This window comes from Chaetodon trifascialis, chromosome 10, assembly GCF_039877785.1.
Source record: "Chaetodon trifascialis isolate fChaTrf1 chromosome 10, fChaTrf1.hap1, whole genome shotgun sequence".
NCBI classification, from domain to species: domain Eukaryota; kingdom Metazoa; phylum Chordata; class Actinopteri; order Chaetodontiformes; family Chaetodontidae; genus Chaetodon; species Chaetodon trifascialis.
Window position 1 is genome coordinate 4499319 of NC_092065.1, and position 25889 is coordinate 4525207.

Below are 25889 nucleotides of genomic sequence, written 5' to 3' on the forward strand. Positions count from 1 at the left end.
AGAAAATTAAAAATAAAAGAAGAAAAAGAAAAAAGAAAATATGTCCTTCTGGTCATTCAGGGTGGACCTGTTGTTAAAGTGGGTGGGTTCTGGCCTGTTAGGCCCATTTAATGTAAACAGTTTAGGATTTTAAACTATTTAAAAAGCAACTGAGGCCTCAGGGATTCACAGTGTGTTTTGGTGAGAAACAGTGAACTTAGACATAACTTTGCTAACAAGAAAGCTCCTTCAACTCAAACTGTATGTCTGACACTGAAACAGAACACACATGTGACGATGTCCCAGAGGAAACTCAAACCAAACAAACACACATTTCAGCACTTCTGTTGGACAAAATCTGACTCAACTCGTTTGTGTTTGGCTGCAGTTTTGCTTTTTTAATAAGCAGATGAATTTCCCCCATAAAGTTTTTTTTCTTACAACCATAGACATGTTTGTATCATTAAAAAAAAGAAATATAACACAAATTGCACCTTGTACATAACCGTGTCCAGAGTGGCGCAAACAGAGAGACACGCTTTTCTTTTTTTTCTGCTTGGTAGCACAAACATGACAGACCGAGTGTGGCCCGTTAAAATGTTGCCATGATTAATAGTAGATAATGAACCGTACACAGGATAATATATCCTTTTATAACACCTTTTAGAAGAGATTCTTTTAAACCAATGTACACCCCAAAAGCATGATCATAAATAGTACATACACTGTGTATAAAAGAGGAACAAAAACAACCAGAGAAAGCAGAGCATGCCTTCCAGTGACAGGTACATTCACTTTTTTTTTCTTTCTCTCTTTTTTTGGGGGGGCTGAATGCCACAATGACAGCCTGGACATGTACAAAGACCCTCCCATCAAATATCTGCTGAAAGACATTTGATCTGGAATCAGTTTTGTCCTTTCAGCTCACCTCCATTTTTTTTTTTTCCCCTAAACAGGTTTATGTTGTAAAAAGACAGCACGCTTCAAGTCTCCACACCTGCATTAAAAGTGAGATCAGCACAGTCTTCACCGAGACCCCCAGCTTCAAAGAAAAGGTGATTAACACTGATTGTGTTGGTGAGATCGAAGCAAAGGTTGCCCGAAAATATCTGATCACAGATGCAGCAAGCAAGGAGGGAAATCGCAGCTAAAGTACGGAGACATCACTGCTGTTAAGCTACTCAGTAAGACTGAATATGACACTGACTGCTTGGATATTGTGTGGACAGAGACGGAACGAAGAGAGGAAGAATATGCAGAAACACGTGGACGGTCAGAGTCAGTTGCTACTCGTTTTCGTCTGGTTTACAGGCAGATTAAATGCTACTTTTCACAGCCAGAGCCGGGAGAGAAGAGGATGGAAGAGCTGCTATAATGGTAAAAGAGAAGAAGAAGAAGCAGCAGAAGAAGAAGAGGAACAGGAAGAGGAGAGTATTCTGGATGGCTCAGAGGACATCATGGACGGTTTTCACGTGTGGGTGAGTGCAAGAGTCCCCACAGGTGCAATGAAGTCTGAGTTAGCTTTAGTGTCACTTGATGGTCGCAGAGATTTTTTTTTCACCTTTACAAGAGGATGATTATTCGGGGAAAACACTAGTGTGTGTGTGTGTGTAGAGAAGACTACACATGCACAAAGTGGGAGCTGATACACTGGCAGGAATTATTCATCCGTCCATTCAGACACGCACACGCACACACACACACACACACACACACACACACACACACACACACACACACACACACACACACACACACACACACACAGATGGGAGAGAAAAAAATGGCTTTCATCTAAACAAAAATAAACTATGAGACAATATTGACAACAAAAACATGACATCTTTGATATCAATAACAACACCTATAATACAGCAATAATATATATATATATATATATATATATATATATATATATATATATAAAAATTCAAGTCCTGACGTCGTAACACTGATGTTTCTGAATAAAACAGAAGGAAAAACAACAACCTTGCAGAGAAAGGCAGGCAGATACAATACACTTATGGCTGATTGACATTGAATGTGCCAACGGACGCGAAGCACCGCGACCGGCAGCTTTTCCTTCAATTGTTTCTCAAGAGAAGAACCCGAGGAGACACAAAACTGGCTGTGGTCATTGTGAAATAGGAAAAGAGAAAGATGACGGTAAACCAGCACAGAAACAAAAGTGGAACCTGAATTCCAGACTCTTCACTTTGCAAAATAGACAGGAAATAGAGACTAATCGACAATGAATGACCCAGGAGCAGCGCTGGAGTGTCTTTCTATGTACACGTTTTTCCTCTGTAACAGAATAATAACATTAATAATAATAATATAATAACAATAATAATAAAGATGTAACATACAGCCGTAACATTACTCTGTACAGTCTCTTCAAACTGACGTAGGAAAAAGTGTGGTGGAGTAGCATGCAGCCTCTTGGCTGGTGTGTCCTGTGTAAACGTGAAAAGCAGACTTAGCTTGGCGCTGGTTACAGACAAAATGTCCGCCAGTTCAGTCAGTATGGCTACATTTCTTCTGGGTGGCTGTATCCACCTGCCCACATGCTAGAAATTAAAGATGGGGCACTACAAGATTTGGCTTTGCAGGTGTGGGCTGTCACCACTCGCCCTTCCCTTCCTCCCCCTCTCCTCTAACAACCCCTGGTGCTCCAGCAGGGGTCACACAGCACTGAGACCAGAGGGTCAGCAAACATGGCCGACCACGTCTTTTCTGTTCCAGCTTTCTGCGTCCTCTTTTCTTTCATCTGTTCCTTTGTCCCTCTGCCTCGTATTTCCAGTTTTCTCTTCTTTTATTCCCAGGCTCTCTCTGTGACTGGACCAGGGGAGGAGGGGGGTTGGGCACTGAGGAGGGGCAGCAGGCAACACAGGGCGCGGACCTCGCCCTGTGACCAGCCTCGTTCGACCCCGGACTCTCCCTCCTCCCCTTCTCATACGCCCCCCTGCGCTTGAACAGGCGGCTGCCGGCGTTCCTTCCCTCCTTGGCTTCACACCATGAACTCGTTGCTGCCGTACAGAACCAGCTGCTGTGGCCCCGAGCTGAAGTCCGGCTCCCTCCGGTGGCTTCCCGAGGGCTCGCGTGGTGAACTGCGGCTGAGCCTCAGCCTGTGGCGGGTCTTTCCGGCTCTCTGGCTCCCCTCTGCCTCGGCGAGTGGGGCCCCCAAACTGCAAGAGGTGAGCAGGGGCCCAGAGGAGGAGGAGCGGAACCGGTAGTGAGGGGAGGGAGAGCCGGAGGCGTTGGAGGAGAGAGAGGAGGAGGGGTGGTAGGAGGAGGAAATGGTGGAGATGGAGTCCGCAGAGTCTTGAGAGTCGGGCTGACGGCGCAGCGCTCGCCGGGCCTTTGCCTCCGACTTTCTGGAGCGATAAGCGCCGCGATCTGCAGAGAGAGCAGTGGAAGAGAGGTGTTAACTACCTGAGCAACGGCACGGCACAGTGTAACTGCGTCAGCAGGAGGTCTGAAATCAGCCTCCTGTCGTATTAAAGCAAAAGCCAGAAAGCAGCTCCAGCTATTTAAACACAAGTGACCATACAGAAGGTATAATCTGATCCTGGATCAGAGTAGCCAGGTCTTATGAGCTCATAGTCTGGGGTTAATGCAACAAACATGAACCTGCAGCTTCCCTGTTTCCAGTCTGGGGAGGAACCTTTGTTGCGTGTTGTTCCCCATTTTTCTCTCCCCTCATTTCCCTTCCTCTCTCTCTGACACACACATGAAAAACCTCCCAAAATTTAAGAGACAAACAACTTTTGTCTCAATCAGACTCCATTAGTGCTAGTGGTGGAAAGTAAGTAAGTACTCAAGTACTTAAAGTACAAACTCAGGGCACTTAGTAATATACAAAGTATGTAAAATTGCCTCCACATTGACGAACTACAACATTAAAATGCTCTCAGTACGACACACACGCACGCACGCACACGCACACACACACACACACACACACACACACACACACACACACACACACACACACACACACACACACACACACTCATACCAGAGGGGTCTGAGGTGGCTCCCTCCGTCTCCATGGTGATGTTCTCAGAGCTGTCTGCTGTGCCGATGGACGCTTCAGATTCAGGAGTCTCATCGTCAGACGCCCGGGGCTCCAAGATCAACATCTCATACGTCAGCTCCTCCCTGCCACACAAGATACACACACGTGCAAAAAACAGGTTACAAGCCCAGATCTCAATTTCTAATTAGCACTACAGACTGACCTTTAGTTTCTCCTAGCAAACCCTGCTAAAGATGTGCAAAGCTCAGTGATTTTGTCCTGATAAGAGACGTCTCATACAGTGTGTGTGTGTCCCTGAAGAGATCAATGAAACAGCTTTCTGGGTAAAAACAAAGAGTAACAAGGAACAGATAAATAAATAGAAAGGTGCTAAGCTCAGCTCACACTGGAATTGCTGTTTTCATGTGTGGCCATGATTAAGTGAAGTTACAAAAATGGTTTTGCAAGAGATGTTGCAACTATTTTCTGGTTGGCAGAGACGGAGAGACTCATATTAAGATTTATTCCAACAGCTACAGCGTGAAATACTAATACCACACTGTAAAAATCCTATGTTATTTAAGTAAAAGTATGTAAGTGTATTCTGTATAATCATTATTATTCCTCATGAATTGATGTAAGAGCAGTATTTTACTGTTGTAGTTAAGGTGGAGCAAATTTTAAACCATTTTGTTTCAGACTGAAACTAAATTATTTTCATGATGGATAAATCTCCTGATTATCAATCAGGATTATAAACCCATCAATTGATCAATCAACTAACTGATAATTAACTAATGGTTTCAGCTGTATTTGTATATACTGATGGGTAATTTCATTTACGACAAAACAACATGTTATATAGGCTCTTTGTATGCCTTGTGTGGATATATGAAGTAAAAGTGCAATATTTCCCCCTGAAATGTCGTGAAGTAGAAGTATAAAGTGGCATGAAAAGAAAAATACCACAAATGTAAAGGTACCACTGGTCTGCGTGGAGATACTGTATGTGCTTTACTAAAATCGTCACAGCAGTTGTGTTTTTCACAGCGTAGCTTCCTTGACACAGGTCATGTGACACATTAAACAAAACACTTCATCCAATCAGGCTCGGAACAGTTCAACCAGAGAGACGTCATACTTCTCTTTCTGCAGACTCTCGATCTGCTCGGTGAGGATTCGCTCCTCCTGCTGCATCGCCAACTGCTGCTGTTCGTTCATCCCAGCCTCGGCTGCGTCCTCTCCTCCTGGTCCTCCTCCTCCTCCTCCTCCTCCTCCACCTCCTCCACCTCCTCCACCTCCTCCACCTCCTGCACTCTCTCCATCAACCACAGGGGGTACCTTTGGGCTGAGAGGAGGAGAGGGCGTGTGGGTGCTGCTTTGCCGAACACGACCTTTGCTCTGCAATTTTACACAAAAAATCACAGGAAGAGAGTGCGTTAGCAGCGGCTGACCAATAGCAGCCATCTGTCTTGTTTGTGTTGACAGTGACAGTGATGGTGCACAAACAGCGGACTCGCTGTAGACACGGCTTAATGTCTTCACCACATACGGACTTACAGAGGATGTATTGACAACAGTTCACAATAGCACTGCTAAGAAGCTATGAAGTCTGCTGGTTATCACACACACACACACACACACACACACACACACACACACACACACACACACACACACACACACACACAGGTAGGCATTACCTTAAGTTTAGCTGTGTTAGGCTGCATGTTAGTAAGTTGTGAAACAGAAACAGAAAGCAGTCAGAGGAGCTACAGTCAGAGAGCTGTCATCTCAGAGCGCTAGCCACAAACATTAACCACAGACAGTTATAGCACTGGGTACACTGGACCTGTCCTGAAACTGTACAGAAACACAGCACTTGCCTAAACTGACTAATTTCAGTCAGAAATAACAGATATGACTTTCATTTGTGCCCACAGGAGCAGTAAGGCTAGCTTGTTAGCACCTCTTACATTAGATGGGATGCTGCTAGCAATAAGCTAGCACAGCAAGCTGTCAAATTTCCACAGAGATTTGACAGATACAACACAAAGCAACAACACCATGATAGAAATAAAAACAATTAAATCTACGCAAACAGCAGAGCTACATTATTAGCCCCATCTGGAAAAGACTGCCTGCGATTACGAATCAATTCAACAACGTTAGCAGTGACTACGTAAATTGGCTTCAAAACGTACATTATGGTGACATTGAATTGCTTTGTTTTAAGAGTACGAGTGCTTTAAAAGTCATTCACACAATGCTAAGATAAATATTATTATCATTATTTATGACATTATTAATCAACTCGCAAACCTTGTCAAACTATTTCAATAAATAACAGATGTTGATTCACAGCCACTGCACGCTAATGATTACCATTAAAATTGCTTCTGTGAAATTGGCTCACAAGCAGAACTGGGACAGAGACAGTGTCAGTCTTGAGTCTTGTTGCGTAATTTAAGTCCAAGTCAAGCTCTGAGCCTGCAGTCTCAGTATATATGGGTACAAAGTTCAATTTTGGTGTAATTTGCGTCACAAAAAGTCTGAAGTCATGAGTTCAGTGCTTTGTGCCATCATTCATCAAGTCTCTAAGCAATAACACTGAAGTCAGTCCTCACAGACATTATCTTTAAGCATAAACAGATCAGAAACAGATTGATTTCCAGTATCTACTCATGTCTATTTCCCAGTGGGTTCAGGTGGAAAAATGAACAATATTAACCAGCAATGTAAATTTTAGGGGTCATAGGCCCCTTGTGAATTATTCCATAACAGTGTTAAACTAACCCAGTGACAACAAAACAGAAACAAATACGCAAACAGAAGGCCAGACAGCTGTAAGAGAGCAAGTCTACAGACAAACGGGACGAGTACTATGACTGGAGGTGAGACACAGCATGAGTGGACGGATCAAATAGACTGATGGACAGGACAGGACTGGAAGTGGGCGGGCACATGGAGTGGCAGGGGGCATACATACCGGGGTAGCAGTGCGGGTTATGCTCATAAACCTAACAGCAATTAGTACAGGTTTCTGGTGGGGAGAGGAGGGAAGGAAGGACAGATTAGGGTTAAGGTGTGGTGAAGGTCATCAGGTCAGCATGGATTTGGTAATTTACAGGACAAAAGATGTCATTTGGTTAAACCTGAGCTAAATTTGGTTGGAAAGTGACAGTTTTTAAGACACTTTAGTTAAATATAACACATCCTCATTACCTGAACTATAGTCACTGAAATGCTGTTGACACAACACGTGAACTAGATGTCTAAAAAACATCACTTTTAAACCTAATTTTGTCCAGCTTTAACCAAGATGTACACATCTTTCAATCTGTAAATCATTAAATCCATGTTAAATGGGAAAGTTTAGATACACTTGGCTTGGTAGAGGATTTTGGGAGTTTTGGGAATCAAAAACAAGATGGCAGCATCTTTCTGATTAATGTTTGTCAGAAAGAGATATTACACAGCTCGCAATAGGAGGTTAAATAATGTTACACAGTGTATAAGGAGAAGGTGTAGAGGTGTAGAAGATAACAGTCCAACTTTATCCTTCAAAGTTTCAAAGTTAGTTGATGCAAAGTTAATGTGTCCTGCTAAATAAATTTTTAAGGTATATCCCCTTGAGAGTGTTTTTTTTCTGTCAGCTTTTTGCTCATGTTACAAAAACACAGCAAAATCTGTTGGTGAAAGATGTAACACAGAGGAATGAACTCCTGCCATGGCCATATGAAAACCATGCCAGCTGCTTGTGGAGCTGAAAACTGTTGGTCACCATTCGAATGATGAGTGAGAGGACCAAGTAGAAAAACATCCATGTTAATGTCAATGAGGATAATTTACACGGACTGACAGTCGTCTGATCTTACCATGGACTTCCTGATGTGGGTCAGTCTGCTCTTAGCTTTGCTTTCCGCAAACTCCAGACTGCTGATGTCCTTCAGACGAGCTTTGTACTTGCTCATCTGCTCATTGATGATCAGCTCCACACACCTACATGGAAGAGAGGCATTTAGAGAAGGACTGAATAGAACACAAGTAAAATAGAGGACCAGGCTATTCTGAAATCCATTACTAAGCTTACGCGTAAAGTCCAAACTAGCAGTTGACCAAGCCTGGTTGTACCATTAGAAGTTAGCTGGGAAAGCCTTGAAATTAGCCACCAGGCAGCTAACATCTGTAGTGCTTTCCAATAAAAAGCATCAGCTGTGTAAACAGTGTCACTGTAGCATCACAAGTTGTGATGCTTAAAAAAAATTGCAGTTTTAGAGCAGCAAAAGCTACATTAAACTCAACTACCAATATTTATATGAAGAAATATCTGTCAAAGTTCATATTCATGCAGTTTAGAGGAATTACAATTACAACTAGTCATTTGTCAGACGCTTTTACCCAAAGTGACGTACATATGGATTCACACACCAATGTCACAGCATTAGGGGCAGTTTTGGGGTTTAGTATCTTTCCCAAGGATACTTCGGTACGTGGAGTGCCGAGGCCAGGGATTGAACCACCGACCTCCTGATTGGCAGACAACTGCTCTACCTACAGAGCCACAGCAGGCCCCCGAGGAGGAAATGATTGTGCTGAGCCAACTGATGCTATCTGGCTATTTAGTGTCATGTTAGTGGTAAAATGTTTTGTAATTTGAGGCAGGAGAAATGTGATTTTAAATCTTCATTATCAAACATTATTTCAAGAATCAGGTCAGATATCAAACATATCATGCTAGCTAGCTAATTTGATTAAATCACTTAATAAACATGTACTTTAATGATACATTTTTTATCATTAAAGCATCTGGTTTAGGCTTTTTGTCACTGTCATGTCACAACACACTTTGAGTATGACGCAAATAAGAAATAATGTAGTTCTTCACATAAATAGAGAAGAAATCTGGAAAGTGACACATTTTGACCCATAAAACGTCTGTTTCAGGCATTTTTTTGTTTACAAGCCCTGTTTGATGAGCCATGAACAGAGGATAGCTGAGGACAGGAGACGTACGCTGTGGTCTTGCTGATGTCTTGGACGCTCTGCAGCGGGTCGATAGTGTCCGGGCAGCGAAGGATGCAGGGAGCGAACACGATGGCGAGGGCGTTGGCTGACATCCTGTTAGTCTCCTCCTGCAGGGCGATCCTGAAACGCACCACAATAAAGCTGTGTTAATCCTGATGTTGATCCTCCCAGAGTCTGACACCCATTCCCACCACACACACTTTGCTCACAGGCATAAACATTATTCAGATCTTATTTCAAAACCCAATTTTTAGACACAGGCCATCTTGCCCGAAGCTGTACAGCTGATGTTGATTATTATCTCATCACCCACCTGACCAGATGGAAGATGAGGCGCTCCAGTGTGCTAAGGTGCGTCCTGCTGAGCTGGTCGATCACTGAATACACCCCTCGTATCACCTCCCGCTTGTCAGGCTGACCTGAAAAGAAAACAAGCACACACCATCAGAGCAAGTACTGTTTCACCTTCTGACCCTGACTCTCAGCTGGAGGAGCCTCTGGACTGACAAACAGCGAAGAGGAGTCACTGGAGGGGCTAATTACAGGCTTACCCATAGCCCTGAGGAACTCCTCATACAGTTCAAAGGTCATGAGAGGGTTTGGAAGGTCACGAAGCCACTGTTTGAGAACGCTGGCAATGACGTGGATGTTATAGTCATCCAGGTTCACACTGTTCACATCTGGAACAAAGAGAAACATTCAGGTAGTAACTTTGCTTCATCTTTCTGTTTTTGTGAAAACAAGTAGTTGTAGGAGTAGTATTAAAAGGAGTAGTAGCAGAAGTAGCACAGTAGAAGAAGAAGAAAGAAGAAAGAAGAAGGAAAGGAAAAAAGAATAAGAAGTAGTGGAGGAAGTAACTGCAGTAAAAGAAGCAGTCAACAAGACGATGATGTAGTAGTAGTAGAAGTAGTACTATTGAGTTAGGCTCACCTGTGTCCAGCCCCTGGCGGAGTTCTTTGATCTTATTGGTGGAGCCCGACTTCCTGTAGATCCCCTCCGTGTAGAGGCCGTGCATCTCGATGTAATTGATGAGTTTCTCCACCAGCTGAGGCACCGTTCGCTCCTCGCTGGTCAGACGGGACAGCTCCACGCCGAACTGCCGAGACGACAGCTCCGGATCGTACTTGTGTGCAAAAACACAGAAACATGTCACATGAAAGCGAGCCCCTGCGCTCTGTGTACCTTCTGCTCTGGCTGCTGGAGCAACTACAGCTTCAAGATAAATGACACACAAAGTAAACTCACTCAGTCATGTCCATCATACAGCAACTGGGTATGAACTTAAAATGTGCTAACATATGCTAACATTAGCCACCATAACCTATGGTCTGACCGAGTGTCAAAAGGTCTCGTTTTAAAAAAGCAGAGGAAGCGCTGGGTCAAGGAAGTACTTTCTAAGGTTCCATTAGAGAGGCTGAGATATAATTAGAGTAGCTCCTGAGACAGATACATGAAAACCTGGAACCCTTTAATAGAATTTATCGAAAGCATCACAGACACTTGATATCATTTTTCCTACACATCTACATGACACAGGAGACACTCATGTATGCTGTTCATGGTTACATCCTAAACACTGCTTAACAACGTATGGAATTATCAACAACCATATTATATGTATTTATTTTTAGTATTCCCCCCCCCCTTCTTTTCCATTTTCATTTTCGACTGAGACTTTGTGGGGTGGGGGATGAGGGTTCTGTACTTACTCTGCATTAAGTTCTACAGATAAAAAGCAGAGTAACTGATTACAGCCATAGGTCTGAGATTTTATTTTTAGGTTTACATCCCACAGAGAATATCTACGTACAGTATATTTACAAAGAACAGAAGCAGAAGAATTTTAACTGCGTTAAATAACATAAAGTCAGAAAATCAAGTACTTGAAATGTAATAATTGTTCTCAATAGTGATTAAACTGACTCTCTTTGTGCGATTTTAAAACATCCTGAAACAACAAAAATAAAAAATCTCCTCCTACCTTCTTGCTGCACTTGGTAGTCATCTTGGAGCAGCACTTCCTGTGGCAGGCGTAGCGACACACTGCAAAACAACAGGCCCACACAATCAGACTGATGGCATTTCTACAAGCTCTACACGACTGCAACAACAGCTGCAGTTGATCTCGACCCCAGACCCCAGACCCTAGACTGCAAACGCTGGCGAGGCAGCGGCAACGACAGAGAGCTGTGATGTCTGCTGCTCAGTGAGAGTGAAGATGGATCTTATAACTAGATAGAAGATAGATTTCTGAAAGGAAAGGGAGGTTTAATCAAATCTATCTGATACTCTGATACTGGGAGGCAGATTAAGAGTGTGAGTATAAACGTGTGTGTGTGTGTGTGTGTGTGTGTGTGTGCTGTGTGGCTGGAAATAAAAACTACACACATGGGTGTGAGTGCCTTTGGGTAAGTGAGTTAGGAGAACATTAGGAGCTGCTGCTGGTGTGTCTGAACATCGTGCAGATTTGCAGATATTTACAAGCTCCTTTTATGCTTAATTCAAATATGCAAAGAAAAAGCAAATAAATGTGTTGTGTAAGAATAAGATAAACACTCAGTGTCCACAGGGTCGAGGTCATAGTTTGTCATTAACTGAGTGATGGGGACATATAAATCTGAGTCACTGTAGTAAAGTAGTGCAAGAAAGATCTAATAAGTGGTAATACTAGAGTGAAAATACTCTTTTACTACAAGTTAAAGTCCTGCATTCAAAAGTAGAAGTATTAGTATCAAAATAGACTGAAAGTACTTGGAGTAAAATTACTCAGAATAATGTATATCACTTTATTGGACTATTAATCAAGTACTGATGAATGTGTTCGTCACCTTGACGTTGCAGCTTGTAAAGGTGGGTATTATTTTAATTACTTTATATACTGCAGGGCATCTTAATCCATAACAATCTATTATAAATTATTAGATTTTGTATTAATAGTCTCAATCTGCTAGAAGATGTCAGAAAAATGTAGCGCAGTTGAAGTATAAAATAGCATAAAATGGAAAATGTCCAGCAGAGTACATCATAATTATACTTGAGTAAATGTACTTAGTTGCACTCCACCACTGGCGCTGCAGGATGACAGCTGTAAAAACTGCCTGATGACAGTGAGACTTCATGTTCACGAACATGTGACAGAACAGAAGTAAAAGGCAACAATGAACCATTTTTGTTCTTCATTAAGGGCCGATTAAACCGACTTAATGACGTGAAAGCAACCAAACTATCTCAGTAAACGTTTGTGTGTGTGTGTTTTGGTGTCTGGTCCTCACGTTTGCAGACGCAGGCTCGGTCCATCATCCAGATGAGAGAGGAGCAGTACTCGCAGTAGGTGGGGATGCTGTATTGCGTGGACTTGAAGATGTGGCCATTGTGTTCTTCCACCTGCAGGGGGCAGCAGAGCCACCAGCTCAGCTCAGTTACCCTTTTCATTCCAAACACTTTGTTTCAGTACACACAGTGCACATATATAAGGTATTGAATTTACAACTCACAATGTCCGTCTCCTTCTTCCTCGACTTCTTGCGTTCACGTTTAGGAGCCTGCAGAGAAAAACATGTCGCATGTGAGTGCTGCACATGTAATGAATTGGTACATGCAAATACTATTTGTACTGCAAAGCACAGTTAGTAAAAGAGCTGCTTCTTCCAATAATCAAGCTTAAAATTTGAATTTTAGATCCCACTTAAACAGCATTTTTCTCTGGCTAAACATTTTCTTATGCTGTAAAGCAATGTAATTATAATACTTTTTCATCCATCCATCCAGTTTTGAACTTTCTTACCCTGCCGATAGTTCCCTCCATGGGCTTAAACTCGGTCATAAACTCGTCCAGGAAGACCTTGAAGGTGTTGACCCACACCTTGACTGGCGATTCACTCCAGTCTCTCTGCTCCTGACGCATGGATTTCTCCAGGATGTGCTCGAACAGGGCGTAGAGATCCTTGTAACGGATACTCTTCCCATCATCCATCTGGTGGGGAGGGCCAAAGAAAGGAAGATTTGACAGGATCATCAGCTCAGATTTTTGAGTTTCAAACACAAAATAATTTTATTATAGTTTGCATTAAATCCAACAAACATCAGTAAAATACTAGAATGACAAGACAATCACAGGAAAGCGGTGAACAAAGATCCTGTGATGCTTCAAGCAGCTGAGAACAAACACAGAGGACTCACTGCCAGGGCGGTGGAGTAGGAGTTGAAGATGTTGATCCTGAACTCCTTCAGTGCTTTCTTGAAGACGACATCCACCATGGTGTCCTTCTTACCGTCTTCAGACTCCAGGTCAGCGATCTGGAGGGTCGAATGATTTTCAGGTAAACGACTCGAGTCAACAAGTGATGAAATGTCAATAAAACAGCTCAGTAACCGCTTACAGAGACAATGACTATATCTGATGTTTGTGTATTAATATTCCAGCAGCATTAATGTGTATGTTGCATTTGACTGCTGTACATGTTTAAGGTTGAGCTCTTTTTAACTGCTTTCTTTACTTATAGACTCTCACCTTCTTCATGAGGAAGTCGTTCATGCTGCGGTAGTCGTGGGCCGAGGTGAGGATGTGCAGTGCGTCGTTTTGCCACTGGGCGGGTTCCAGAGCGATGCTGCTGATCTTCACGCTGCGACGCCTCCTCATCTTCGGAGACGGCTCCTTGTTCTCCTTACTGTCCCGGACCCCACGGGAGGAGGCTGCCTCCAAATCTGGACTGCGAGGAGGAGAAGGGACTTCTGGGAGGATGGACACAAAGATGGAGAAGGAGGTGGAGAGAAGGCGGATTACTGAATATGATCTGTAAGAGTTTAGATACTTCTTTTATCCTGTTAAATTAAATTTAGTATACTGTACTGTACTGTATGCTGCATGGAGAGCAACAAAACTAAGATCTGCTTTTTGTCTGTGCATTTGTATGTACTGTAAATGCGTGCGTGTGTGTGCGCGTGTGTGTGTTTACCATGCATCTCTCCAGCTTCACTCCTGCTGGCCTGCTTCTCTCTTGACAGTTTTTTCTCGCCATGCTTCGTCTTACTCCAGAATCTCATCTTTCCTCTCATCCTACTGAATCACAAACACAACTGATTGATTTACAGTCCATTAATTTAAGACTACTCAAACTTCCACCACAAAAACAGAGGAAAAGTAAAAAAAAAAGGCCACTAAAATGTAAAGAGTGAAGTTATCAGGAGCAGTAATTAGCGTAATTAGCCTCTCTGGAGATCTTACCTCCCATCCTGACTGGAGGTTTTCCTGAGGACCTCCACCTTGCCCAGGTCTCCTGACGACATGGTCTTGTGGATCTTCTTCTGGTCTTTGTGAGATGGCTGGAGAGCAGAGAAAAACCATGAGTGAGAAAAAATAAACATACATTTCAGTGGACAGATGAGTTTCTGGTAGGTTTAGCATGTAAAGTGCTTTTTGGTGACCGTCTCCAGGAGCTCAGTTTCCTGTTTGACGCAGGCTGGCTCCTTTATGTTGACTATTAAGAGCCTTTGGGACAAAATTGTTAAGCTATGGAGGATATTTGGTCTATATCAGAGAGTATAGGATGTGTAATTCCACATCACAGCTGGAAAGCTTTGTAAATCATGTGAGTGACCACATACTGAGGTAAATTAGCATTTAAATCCTGGTTCTAGTGATGCTACCGAAAGCATCGATATAATACATCTACTGATTCTGAAGAGATTGAGTGAAATAAGGAGAGGATAACGCCGATAATGAGAGAAACAGAAGTCATGCTTGCAAGATCCTGTTAGAAAATGGCGATGTTAGTGAGAAAATACTTGGCTCCAAGTTTCAACGACTCCAGCATGCAGGAGCAGATGTCGGCGTGCAGCGTTGATGCGAGGCGTGATGTTGTGCTGCTGTTGAGGATCAAAATAACAAAGATCTTCAGTCAGTCCTTACTATGAGTTTACTGCTGTCAAAGAGGAGGTAGACACAGGGACACCTCAATACACTGACCATCTGAGTTTTAACCGTTTATTTTCCTGCAAGACACCATTTTCTTCTTCATCTGCCTGATTACAGTTCTGACTGTGTTCTGACTCTGACTTTTAGTTTTACAATGTTACATCATTGTAAGTGGGAAATCTTGAGGTTTTGGGCTGTTGTTTTGTTGCTTGTTGCTTTTTGAAACATTTTATACTAAAAATGATCAAAAAGTGAATATCTAATGAATTTGTTTTCTTAAATGGCAACATGGCATCTGTTTGGTGAAGGAAAATGTTGAAGCATCCCTTGATGAAGACAGTGAGAGAAGTCTAGAAGTGACAGCTCAGATGACTCAGCTTGGGCTGAGTTTCAAACCAGCAGAGTGACGTGCAAGGCCATTCGCCTGAGACCAGCCGCGGCGCAGTCTGTTTGAGTGAAGAGGTGACTGCAGACAAGCAGTCCAACAGTCCAACAGTAGCTCAGTAATGAACAGTACGACGAAAGTGGGGTTAGCAGTGTTAAGAGGCGCCTCCCCTGCCGCTCGGCCGGGTCCAGAGAGGAGGATGGTGGGGGAGGCGGCCTGAGTGGACAGGAAGCAGTCGATCGATCTGGTGTTTTACCATCTCAGAGTCGCTGTGACAGTCGGCCTCGGGGTGGACGCATGAGGGAGACAGGGAGGGGGGCAGCGTGTGGGAGTGGGCGGGGATGTAGTATTCGTCATCGTCATCGGACTGCGTCGCCCCCTCAGAGTTACAGCGGGTGAGGAAGTCGGAGCGCGTCCGGGACATTCGCGCTTTCTTTTTGGGGCCGGGGCGGCCCACCTGCTTCCAGGCAACCACAGGAACATCAGATCAGCCGCTGGGCTGTGTGTGTGTCCATGTGTGTCCGTGCGTGTGTGTGTGTGTGTGTGTGTGTGATCCTGGAATCGACTTAATGCGCACAAGACTGTTAATCTAATGAAATGTAAATGCAGCTGACCCCTCATACACCAGAGGGAAAGTCTTTGCAAAAACTCCATAAAGTAGCTACAGATACTCAATTAAGCAACACTTGCAAATAAATGTATGCACGTGTGAATATATATTAACTATGTAAGTTATCTATCTCATAGCTCTGCTCAGTACATAATTGCTGCATGCGCTTCTTCATCCTGTACTAATCTGTTATTTAAATGTCTATGCTAGCTTAATTTCTGTGTCAGCAGCCAATTAAAGTAAATCTGACTCTGAGGTTTTAACGCAGAGTAGTTAGTATATATTACAGTTCTATAACAATTAGCAAAGAACAAAAGACAGTCTTACAATGATTAAGAGCAAAAAGATTAGTCTGCACACATCATCATCATCAACATACGTGTGTGTCCTACCTCTCTGTTTCTGGATCCAGCAGATTTGGAGTCGTCTCTGTACATGGCCAGAGATCTTTCCTGGTTCACCAAATCCTTATCTGACCTGCAGCAGAGAACCATTAAATGTTTTACACGGTCGTCTGTAGGAGGGAAAGTTTGTGCAAATGAGAACTATCAGAAACATCTGCTTCAGTCCAGTGGCTCACTTACTTGGAGAAGGGCAGCTTGCGTCTGGGTGGGGAGAACACAGAGTTGGAGGGTTTCTCCACCATGTTCACAATCACACTCTGGCCTGAACTCTTCTTCTGAGCTTTTGGTGGTTTGGTGTCCAGGACTGGGCTGGGGGCCTCCTGTGCAGGCTGGACCGCCTTCCTCTCCTGCTGACTGGGGGGAACAGCTGGAAGATTGTCCTTTGGCTCTAGGGTGAGTTGGATGTCCACCTCTGAGGAGCTAATCCCTGGTGGTTCTGGACTTGATCCATGGGCGGATGAAGATGGGTCCACTCCAAATACATCTCTCTTGGCCCGGGTAGCAATCCCATGAGGCTGCTCTGTCTCTGATGCTACCTCCAAGCCTGAAATGAGAGTCATTTGGGAACTGGATGAGGCCGCTTCTGCTTCCAGAGCTCTCTCTAGGGTTTGGGCTGCCAGCAGCTCCCCCTCCTCCACAGGGCTCTCCTTCTGCATACTGATCAACACCACTACAGGCCTTCGAGACGTGGACTCTCTCCTCTCTTTGTAAGGTTTGCTGGGGCTTTCGAATTTTGGTTCATGGACTGGACTTTGGTCAGAAGCAATGTAAAACGTGGCCCTTGGACCCTCGGCCTTGCTTGGTGGCTCTATCATAGGCTTTTCATTATGGTTTGAATCTCTCAGCCCCTCGTGTATTTGAATATCCAGTACTTGAGGATATTCTTGATGTGCCGTTGACTGAGAACCTTCAGTCTCCATGTCTTCCACATTGAGCAGTTCAAAACTTCCATGACTGGCTGGAGACCCCCGGGGTGAATGTCTGTGATGGTCTTCTAGCTGACAGCTGCTGCTGTCTGGGACTGAGTCTTCGTGCAGAGGACCTCCCATGCTGGTGGTTCGGACCTTGAGAAGCTCTAAGCTGAACTGAGCCTGCTCCAGCTCTCTCATCCGTCTGCTCTCTCGTTTTGATCGATTCTTATGACTCGCCTCATCTACGCTCCTGCTCGAGTTCTCTTCTTTTTCCGTCTCTCCTGCATCTAACAGGACAGACTTTAAGTCCTCAGAAAGTTCTCCAGAGATATCCTGGACGTAGCCTTCCTGTTCTGATGAGTTGAGGTCCTCCACAGCTCCTGCATCCATCTCTGCTGGTGTACTGCTGAGTCTTTCATGCTGCTCCTTCATTTCACTGAACCTGAGTATCAGTGAATAATACAAAAGTGTAATTATCTGTCTCCATTTCAAGCAGGCAGAACATTAAAGTCCTGAAAACACCTGTCCTGAGTCCTGAAAACACATGTCAACCAAACAATGCGTACAGTATTTACACATCAAACCAAATGAACCACAACCTTCAGTGACTCATCATCTACTCAAACTCATGCTGTGTCATTCACCTGAGTCGAGCCAGGTATCCCCTGCTCAGCGCCTGTAGCTGCGTCACACCCCTGTAGGTCCGACAGTAGCGGCTCCTCTCCCTGAATCCTCTCCAGGCTGTCTGAACTGTTACAGCTGCCAAAGATCTGCGATGACTGCAATGCCTCCAGCTCCTCTGTATGACGACGGCAGAGTCCCGCCACTGCAGGAACCTCCTGCGCTCCCTGTAGCTCCTCCAGGCAGCCTGTAGACACACCGCCGCCTCCTCCTCGTCCCTGGAGTCCATGGTGGACTCTTTGAGAAGGCAGCTTCTCCACCATCGCTGCAGGCAAACAGAAAAGGAAAATGCGCTTAATTAAACAGAGGTGGAAATACAGGCTGCACTGATTTTCCTGTTGGGTTTGATGTACCTTTTAATCACCATTTTCAGACCCTCTAAAAACACCTCCCTTCCTGTTGGGCTGCTCTGAATAAGTAACTGCTATAGTTTGCCAGGACAATGTGATAAAGTGTGAAAGATCTATCTGGCACCTGCATCTGGCAGATATCACTGGAAGGCTGCAAACACTTTGCATTATTTGGATTAGACCCTGGAATATCTGCACTCTTGTGCAAACAGAAACCTAATCAGCAAGCAACTGAAAAAAAATGAGCTTAACTCTCATTTCTGACTAACTTTTGAAACTAAAAGCAGCATTTCAGATTATCACTTTCAGTCCTAAAATAACACTTATTAGACCTCAAATAGATTAAAGCTCAAAAAGCAGTTTACAGTATATGTTGAAGCTTTATTATTCTTCTAATATATGTTATCTGTGGCTGGTTGGCTCCTGCTCAGTGTTTCTCTGTTTCTGGGTTTGTTTTTTTTCCAGCCTGACAAAGATTTGGACAGCTCCCCTCTGAGGACTCTTCCAGAAAAAACATACAGCCTGAACGCAGTGTTTTCTCCCCCCGTCAATCCTGTCACTGTTTGCTTTCTTTCATTCTCTCTCCCTCTGTCTCTCTTTCTTTCTCCTCTCAGAGAGATGTCACAGTATGAGCTTGTAGTCTGACAACATTTCTTTTCTTTTCCTTCTCAAAATTGCTGATTCAAGAGCAAAATGGTTCCTTTTTTCGGATTTACAAACACGATTTGATTTGCATTAAATAGCTATCAATTAAATACTTAAATACATCCAGTCAGGAAAATAAAATTTCTTCAATTTACGTTAGGTTCAGTCACCTCCTGCCCTTAAAGAGTAACTAAATACCAGGATGAAAAGCAGCTTTGGCTGTTAAATCACTGCAGGTCAGCAAAAACGAGATTTTGAGGGGTGTTAAGTTACTCTCTAATATGTTTTTAATGTTGTCAAGATGTTCTAATGTGTTTTAAATGGTAGAGATCTCATTTTGGAATGAAAGCAAATCCATCACAAAGAAAAATTCATACTTAATATACAGAGTGAGAGAAATAATAGCTTGAGATATAAAGGAAACTGTAGTCAGGGCAGAAATGCGAATCATCTCTAATCAAGAGTCTATATTTAGAGAGATTTCCTTGTATATCAGGAGTAAATGCACCACTATTAATCACTTAGTCTGCTAAGTAGTCTTAATGGACTTTATGGAAACTCTTCCTGAGGAGCAGTGCAGGATTGATAAATTGATTCATGATGCACTTACAGCTATAACTTTACAGCTAATCGGTATTGGAAATATTGCTTTAACTGCATGAACAAGACCACGGAAGCAGAAGCGCTGGACGTGACCACTTCTAAGGCTGAAACTGTCTTCTTCCAACCACAACATCTCACCTGGATGGCACAGGCGGCTCTCCTCATGTTCACAAAGTGCTTCCTCTCCAGGACGGCCCTGAAGCGCCGCTGCAGCGTGACGATTCGCCGCAGGACTTCCTGGTGGAGGAGGGTCTGGAGACGCTGACGCTCCGCCTCCCGCAGGAACACCTACACCGTATGGGAACATAAAATAAGCACTGCAGTCCAACAGATAAGACTGTACAAAAAGGGAAGAGATGAACTGGTTTCCAGAAGCCGTACCATGGAGCTGCCCACTTGATACCCCGCAGGTAGAAGGTGGATCCGTCTGAAAAACTCCCTGATGCCTGACTTGGTCGGGCTCGTGCCTCGAGGCAGCAGCACATGAAAGTGACGCACGAAGTCCTGCAACGTGGGGTATGTGTGGTCAGCAAAGCAGTTTGAGATACACCGAGGCTTCATGGTAGGTGGCAATTACTATTACATTCAAGTTTCCCCCAAAACATAGAAAATGACTAAACATCTCACTATGTTCAATCTGACGGTGAGAGAGCCGTACTCATAGTAGACTAATGACTGTGAATCTCAACATGCAGCCATGTTTGTGCAGCAATAAAAAGCAAGATAAGAATCAGAATCAGCTCTACTGGCCAAGTGTGTTCAGACATACAAAGAATTTGAAGCGTGTTTTCAATGGCTCGCAGTGAACCTCCACACAGTGCCAAGAACAAATGTGCAGAGGGACAGAGCTACAAAAAGGACAACAAAGCTCCATATAAACATATTTAAAAAAGATAGATAAAAAGACAATAAAATGTCTATTGAAACGTATAAACAACACAGATTAGACAGCGGTGGATTACCTGGAAGGTGTACTTGATGCTGTATCCTGATTGTCGGATCCGGACGGTTTCCAGCATACCGGTGTATCGGAGCTGTCTCAGCACCAGGCTGTCATTGAAACGCAACGGCAGCTGAGGCAAGCAGAGGGAGAACATGATGACATGAACAAAAATGACATGAGATATCAGCAGCCAGTCGTGAAGAGAGGCCGTGTTTAGGCAATGACCCGTCCTGCAGCAGAAATTACCTTCTCGGCGTTGGAGCGAATGCATTTGACAAAGTATGGTTCTGATTGATCAAGAGTCTCCATCAGCTTGTTGAGGGATGCCTGCACACATAAACACAAGTCAGTGACAACAAATCCTTGCCCAGTGTAAAGAAAAAAGCTATAAGACAATACAGTTGTAGCTCATATCATGATTTATGTCTCTATTCAGGCCACAATATGTACTACATGTAAGAAGTGTTGCAAAAATCTTTAACTTTGAAATCTGTATGTTTATCATATATTCATCAAAGGCTGTTGATGCTGCTGAGTCACTCATGTTGTTGTAAATCACCGATTCTCCAGCAGAGGGCGACGGTGTCACTGACCTGGAACTGTGCGCTGATGCTGGGCGGTTTCTTCTTCTTGTGCAGGTGAAGCAGAGACTTGGTGATGCGGTCGTGTAGCGTTACGCTGCTCAGGTAGTGCAGAGACTTCACGTCCAACAAGTGCTGCAAACAGTAAACCAGATCATAAATGAACCTGAACGCTGATACCGACCGTCAGACCACTAATGTCTGAGAATGCTGTCATGTGGCGTCGTGTACATCTTACCTTGGGAAGAGTCAGCTTGCTTTTACAGATTTTGTTTCTCCTGCAGGTGGGAAATATTCTTTTTATTAACAGATGAAATTATTTTAGCATAGCATTTCAAAACAGTATGTACATTCATGAAGGGTGGCTCATTATGGACTATGGACTGATTACCCTAAATACTTCACTACCCACAATGCTTTAGGCCCTCCTGGATTGGACAAAAGCCGGTCCCCAGTGGCTGAGAGTAGGGTAAGTCTTTAGGAAAATTAATGTAAGTCTACGTTATGTCCCTTAAAGTGATCTATGTCAATGTATGTGTGTGTGTGTGTGTGTGTGTGTGTGTGTGTGTGTGTGTGTGTGTGTGTGTGTGTGTGTGTGTGTGTGTGTGTGTGTGTGTGTGTATGTGTGAGACTCACAGTAGGATGCCCTGAGCTCTCTCCAGGAGCTTGCTGCTCGTCGAGTTGAGGAAGATGCCGTCTTCTTCCAGGGCGGGACTTCCTGACGAGGACAGACGACCAGACCTGGAGCTGCGACCGTTACAGCCAACGCCATAGCCATCCCTATGGAGGCGGTGAGAGTGGAGGCGGAGGGAGGGAAGACAGAAGAGAGAGGGAGGGATTTTGATTAGTTTCAGCAGTACTAGCAAAAGCTCCTCATTACACAGAGTGATTTGAGATGATGTTAATATCTGAAATATTGCTTATTTTACATTTTGATTTGTCACATGTATTTAAATGAAGACCACCAGACCATTCACTGACCACACCGAGAAACAAAGATCTCTATGTCCTTCAATCAGACTGAGGTTTCTTCCATTTTTCCCTGTAGAAGGGTTTTTCAGGGTGTTTCTGATCTGACTCAAGGTCGTCCTTTGCTGTGCAGATAAACCTGACTTGATTCAGACACTTGCCCTCTCTCGTACTCACCAGCTGGCCTTCTCATTCAGGGCGTTGGTGCCTTGAAGATCTGACAGAGGTGTCCGAGGATTCTTCCTGGTGATACCTGGATGGAGGAAAAAGAAGGACGAGGAGAGGACAGGAAGAGACAAATGACAAACCTTTCCTCTATCTGTCTCTTATCTGGCTGTTTTCTCTCTACTTTCATCCACTACTAAAACATCATCTTGCTTTACTGGATGGAAGTAAAGGAATAGCCCATTTTCAACATTTTGGGAAATACACTCATTTACTTTCTGAGAGAGAGAGAGAGAGAGAGAGAGAGAGAGAGAGAGAGAGAGAGAGAGAGAGAGAGATAGAGATAGAGAGAGAGAGAGAGAGAGAGAGAGAGAGAGAGAGAGAGAGAGATGGAGAGAGAGAGAGAAAGAGAGAGAGAGAGTTTGATGAGAAGCTACAGCCAGTAGCCTGTTAGCTTAGCACAAACACTGGAAACAGGGGGAAGCAGCTAGCCTGTCTGTCCAAAGAGGGCAAAACCTGTCGGATCATTCAGTTCAAAAGTTTGTGTGCTCCAGCATGTGTTAATGTTAACAGAGAGCATCAGCAATTCAGTATTAAATTGCCATAAAATTTGAGGATTTACAAGACACAGATTCAGAGATATCAAATATCCCAATTTTTAGTCCCTTCATGGGTCAAGCCCCCATAATACAAATCAATGGTGTCTTTATTAGTTGTGTCTTTTCATTAGAAACTTCAAGCCTGGTAAATGCCCACGTCTTTCAGCCCCCACACCATCAGTTTGTAACACAGGATTTCCACTAACAGCCTCCAAACTCGAGGTGAGATAACCCCTGCTGACATCATCAGGGTTATTTTTTCCAACTTGACATTTCCTCCAGATCCACACAAAGACATCACACAACTGTTTTCACAGGCTGAGTAATACTAACTATGACGACTGCGCTGCTGTTCATGTGTAAAATCAGTTTTGTTTTAGTGGTTGAAATTCTTTTGGGAATTTTGTTGGAAATTTCCTTGGAAATCACTTTCAGTGCTGGCAGCTGTTAAAATCCCAGTTATGTGCATGAAAGTGCTGCTTTACCGAATGATTCCTCAAGATAAGCGCACACACACTCAAAGGCACACTCATGTACAAATGAGTACGGACACAACAGAAGCCAAATGTGTGATAAAGGATGACCAGAAGATCCGAGGGCATCTTTAAACCCTGCCGGTCCACACGGGACTGATTCATTTGTCTGATCGCTCATGTGTGGAAACACATTCGGTTACGAGCCGCTGCTGCTGTCAGGCGAGTCAATCCGACCAGAGCTCAAAAGGAGCCACACCAGCGATCCGTTGCTTTTTCAACACAGCCTGGAATTGATTTGTGTGATTGGTTTGAGCCCTGTGCAGGTCTTCTGATTGGGATTTCAAAAAATGAAAAAGGCATTTCTCACTTTAGCTCACTTCAATTTGACAGACCTTTATCGACAAGATATCCATGATATTATAAAGTCCATTATTGGGGAGCACCTTTCAAACACTGCTTCACTCAAAAACTTCATTAATGTACCTTGAAAAAATAACTGTCCAGTTTAACAGAGAAGTTCCTAAAGAAAAGGATTGAAACTCATTATAAGTTCAGTGCATTTTAGTCTCCTCCACCTTCTGAAAACAACTCCACTGACTGACTGAATCATTTTGAACAAAACCTAAATAAAAGTCCTGTTCATCTCTTTCCTGTCTCTTATGTGTGCAGATGGCCAACTATAATTTTTTAAGAAAATTTTTTAATTTCTGATTAAAAAATAAGATTTACAGCACAAAAAAAAAAAAACCTGTCAAGAAGACCCTGTTTACGTCAGCGGAGGCCGACGCCATCCTGCAGCAGGAGACAGAGGAACTTCATAAATCGATGACTTGGCGGAGGTATAAGGGGTTATTTACTGTATTTCTCGTCTTTGCATCTTTGAAGGATCTCGAGGCTCCTCTGGTGAACCGGGTGATGAAGGAAACTGAAGCTGTCGACAGTTTTGACCACAGTGCAGGGAACTGCTGCATCATTCCCTAAAACAGAGGGAGGAGGAGAAGAAACAGACTTTAGGGTCCGCAATGACAATCGTGAAGAAATAATAGTTTCATATGTTAAATGAGGCAAGAAGAATAATGAGCCATTAAATAGAGAGAGAGAGAGGAGGTGAAAAGGAAAGTCGGGTGTGAAGCAGAATTAAGAAACGGGAGAAGAAAAGCAGCAGAAACAAAACAAAAGGAGAAGAATTAAAGAGGGAATTCTTCGAGTGTAAAGAACAAAGACACAAACTCGTTGAAGACAAGTCACTGGTGACACTTTCAAACAGTCAGCGATGTAACATTCCTCCCAGTTTGTGAAAATAAACATTGAAGAAAATCAAAACCTTCCTCCTCCTCCCCTCCTCCTCCTCCTCCTCCCCATCATCATCAACAGCAGAGGCACAACCCCAAGTTACAGCTCCTCAAACGCACCACGCTGTCCTTGGCCCAATTAAAACAGGAGCTTGGACATCACAGCACATGTGTATATGTATGTTTATTTTCATCATGGATTAATCTGTTGGATTATTCTTTTGACTAATGGACTGTTGAATCTATAACTGTCATAAACTAGTGAAAAATGTCTAAAATATGTTCCAAAAAAAAGATATTATACTGACAATGACATGAAACAGAGAGAAGAATCATTTGAGAAGGCGCAGAGAAAAGATTTGGACGAAAAGGACGAATATATCAGCTGTCAGCGACTGGCTGAGTCCATCGCCGTTTGCTTTTCTTGGGGTGATTTTTGTCATTTTACTTGCTGATTTAATGGTCTGCCTCCGCAGAACAAGTGGAAGCTGCTGCTCTCGACAGCTGAACCAGCACCAGCACCAGCACCAGCACCAGCACCAGCACCAGCACCAGCACCAGCACCAGCACCAGCACCAGCCAAGGACCAGCATCAGGTTCATGTCGGTGGGAAGGAGGTCAGATCTCACTCAGAGCCAAAACATTTTCACATCTAAACTGGTCCTCTCGGGACAGAGTTGACAGACTCTGCCTGCACTCAAATTCTACTTTTGCTACATCCTGAAAAATCCTCATTCATCATCACACCGGACTTGAAGACGTTTCCTCACCGCTTTTCTTGTGGGTGTGTCTGCGGCCGGCCTCCCTGAAAGCCACCAGGGCTCTGAAGTAGGATCGCAGCACGGCCCAGCGGAAGGTCGCCACAGGGTCGATTCCCATCAGGCTGCAGATGAAGGCGTTCTTGCTGCTCTTGAGCAAGGCCACGATGTCGGGACGCATGTGGTCAGTGTTCTTCTCCCTGAAGTCCTGATTGGAGGAGAGACACAGCCGCGCGTTAGGACAGAGTGTGTATCATCATAATTACCTGTTTCTTTATCCTCTCACTGATACTTTTTCATCAAAAAATGTTACAATTATATCCGTCAGCAGCCAGTTAGCTTAGCTTAGCATAAAGGGGAAACAGCTAGCCTGGCTCTGTCATCAGGTAACAACAGCATCTCTAACGCTCACTATTGAACACGTTATGTCTTGTTCATGGGGGAACTATTTTTTGGATGAGTACAGCTGCAGCAACTGTTTTTTACTTTGGTTTTGGTCTGGAATCAACAAAAAAGACATCATGCGTGGATTAGTGACATCTGGAGGTGCTGTTAGGTACATTTTGGACAGTAGC

General features: G+C 43.8%; 1 protein-coding gene across 2 annotated transcripts in view; it reads right to left on the reverse strand.

Annotated features, from left to right (window-relative positions):
• Positions 1-2049: 2049 nt before the first annotated feature.
• LOC139337295 (unconventional myosin-IXAa-like) overlaps positions 2050-25889 on the reverse strand; it is a 128801-nt gene continuing 104961 nt past the window's right edge. The window contains exons 14-45 of one of the 2 annotated variants that reach the window (XM_070971822.1): positions 25327-25522; positions 24122-24241; positions 22202-22277; positions 21692-21835; positions 21294-21333; positions 21068-21190; positions 20721-20801; positions 20494-20604; positions 19913-20035; positions 19670-19819; positions 17897-18198; positions 16522-17694; positions 16330-16414; positions 15584-15784; positions 14253-14350; positions 13984-14087; positions 13539-13759; positions 13208-13324; positions 12813-13001; positions 12523-12570; positions 12301-12412; positions 11010-11071; positions 9959-10151; positions 9580-9708; positions 9342-9447; positions 9017-9148; positions 7879-8002; positions 6990-7043; positions 5704-5724; positions 5142-5401; positions 4001-4143; positions 2050-3378 (exon numbers count right to left, since the gene is read on the reverse strand). In XM_070971822.1, the coding sequence (XP_070827923.1) occupies positions 2990-3378; positions 4001-4143; positions 5142-5401; positions 5704-5724; positions 6990-7043; positions 7879-8002; positions 9017-9148; positions 9342-9447; positions 9580-9708; positions 9959-10151; positions 11010-11071; positions 12301-12412; positions 12523-12570; positions 12813-13001; positions 13208-13324; positions 13539-13759; positions 13984-14087; positions 14253-14350; positions 15584-15784; positions 16330-16414; positions 16522-17694; positions 17897-18198; positions 19670-19819; positions 19913-20035; positions 20494-20604; positions 20721-20801; positions 21068-21190; positions 21294-21333; positions 21692-21835; positions 22202-22277; positions 24122-24241; positions 25327-25522 (5427 nt within the window). In that variant the 3' untranslated portion in view covers positions 2050-2989. The remainder of the gene's footprint in view (positions 3379-4000; positions 4144-5141; positions 5402-5703; positions 5725-6989; positions 7044-7878; positions 8003-9016; positions 9149-9341; positions 9448-9579; positions 9709-9958; positions 10152-11009; positions 11072-12300; positions 12413-12522; positions 12571-12812; positions 13002-13207; positions 13325-13538; positions 13760-13983; positions 14088-14252; positions 14351-15583; positions 15785-16329; positions 16415-16521; positions 17695-17896; positions 18199-19669; positions 19820-19912; positions 20036-20493; positions 20605-20720; positions 20802-21067; positions 21191-21293; positions 21334-21691; positions 21836-22201; positions 22278-24121; positions 24242-25326; positions 25523-25889) is intronic. The other variant, XM_070971824.1, reaches the window with a different exon arrangement.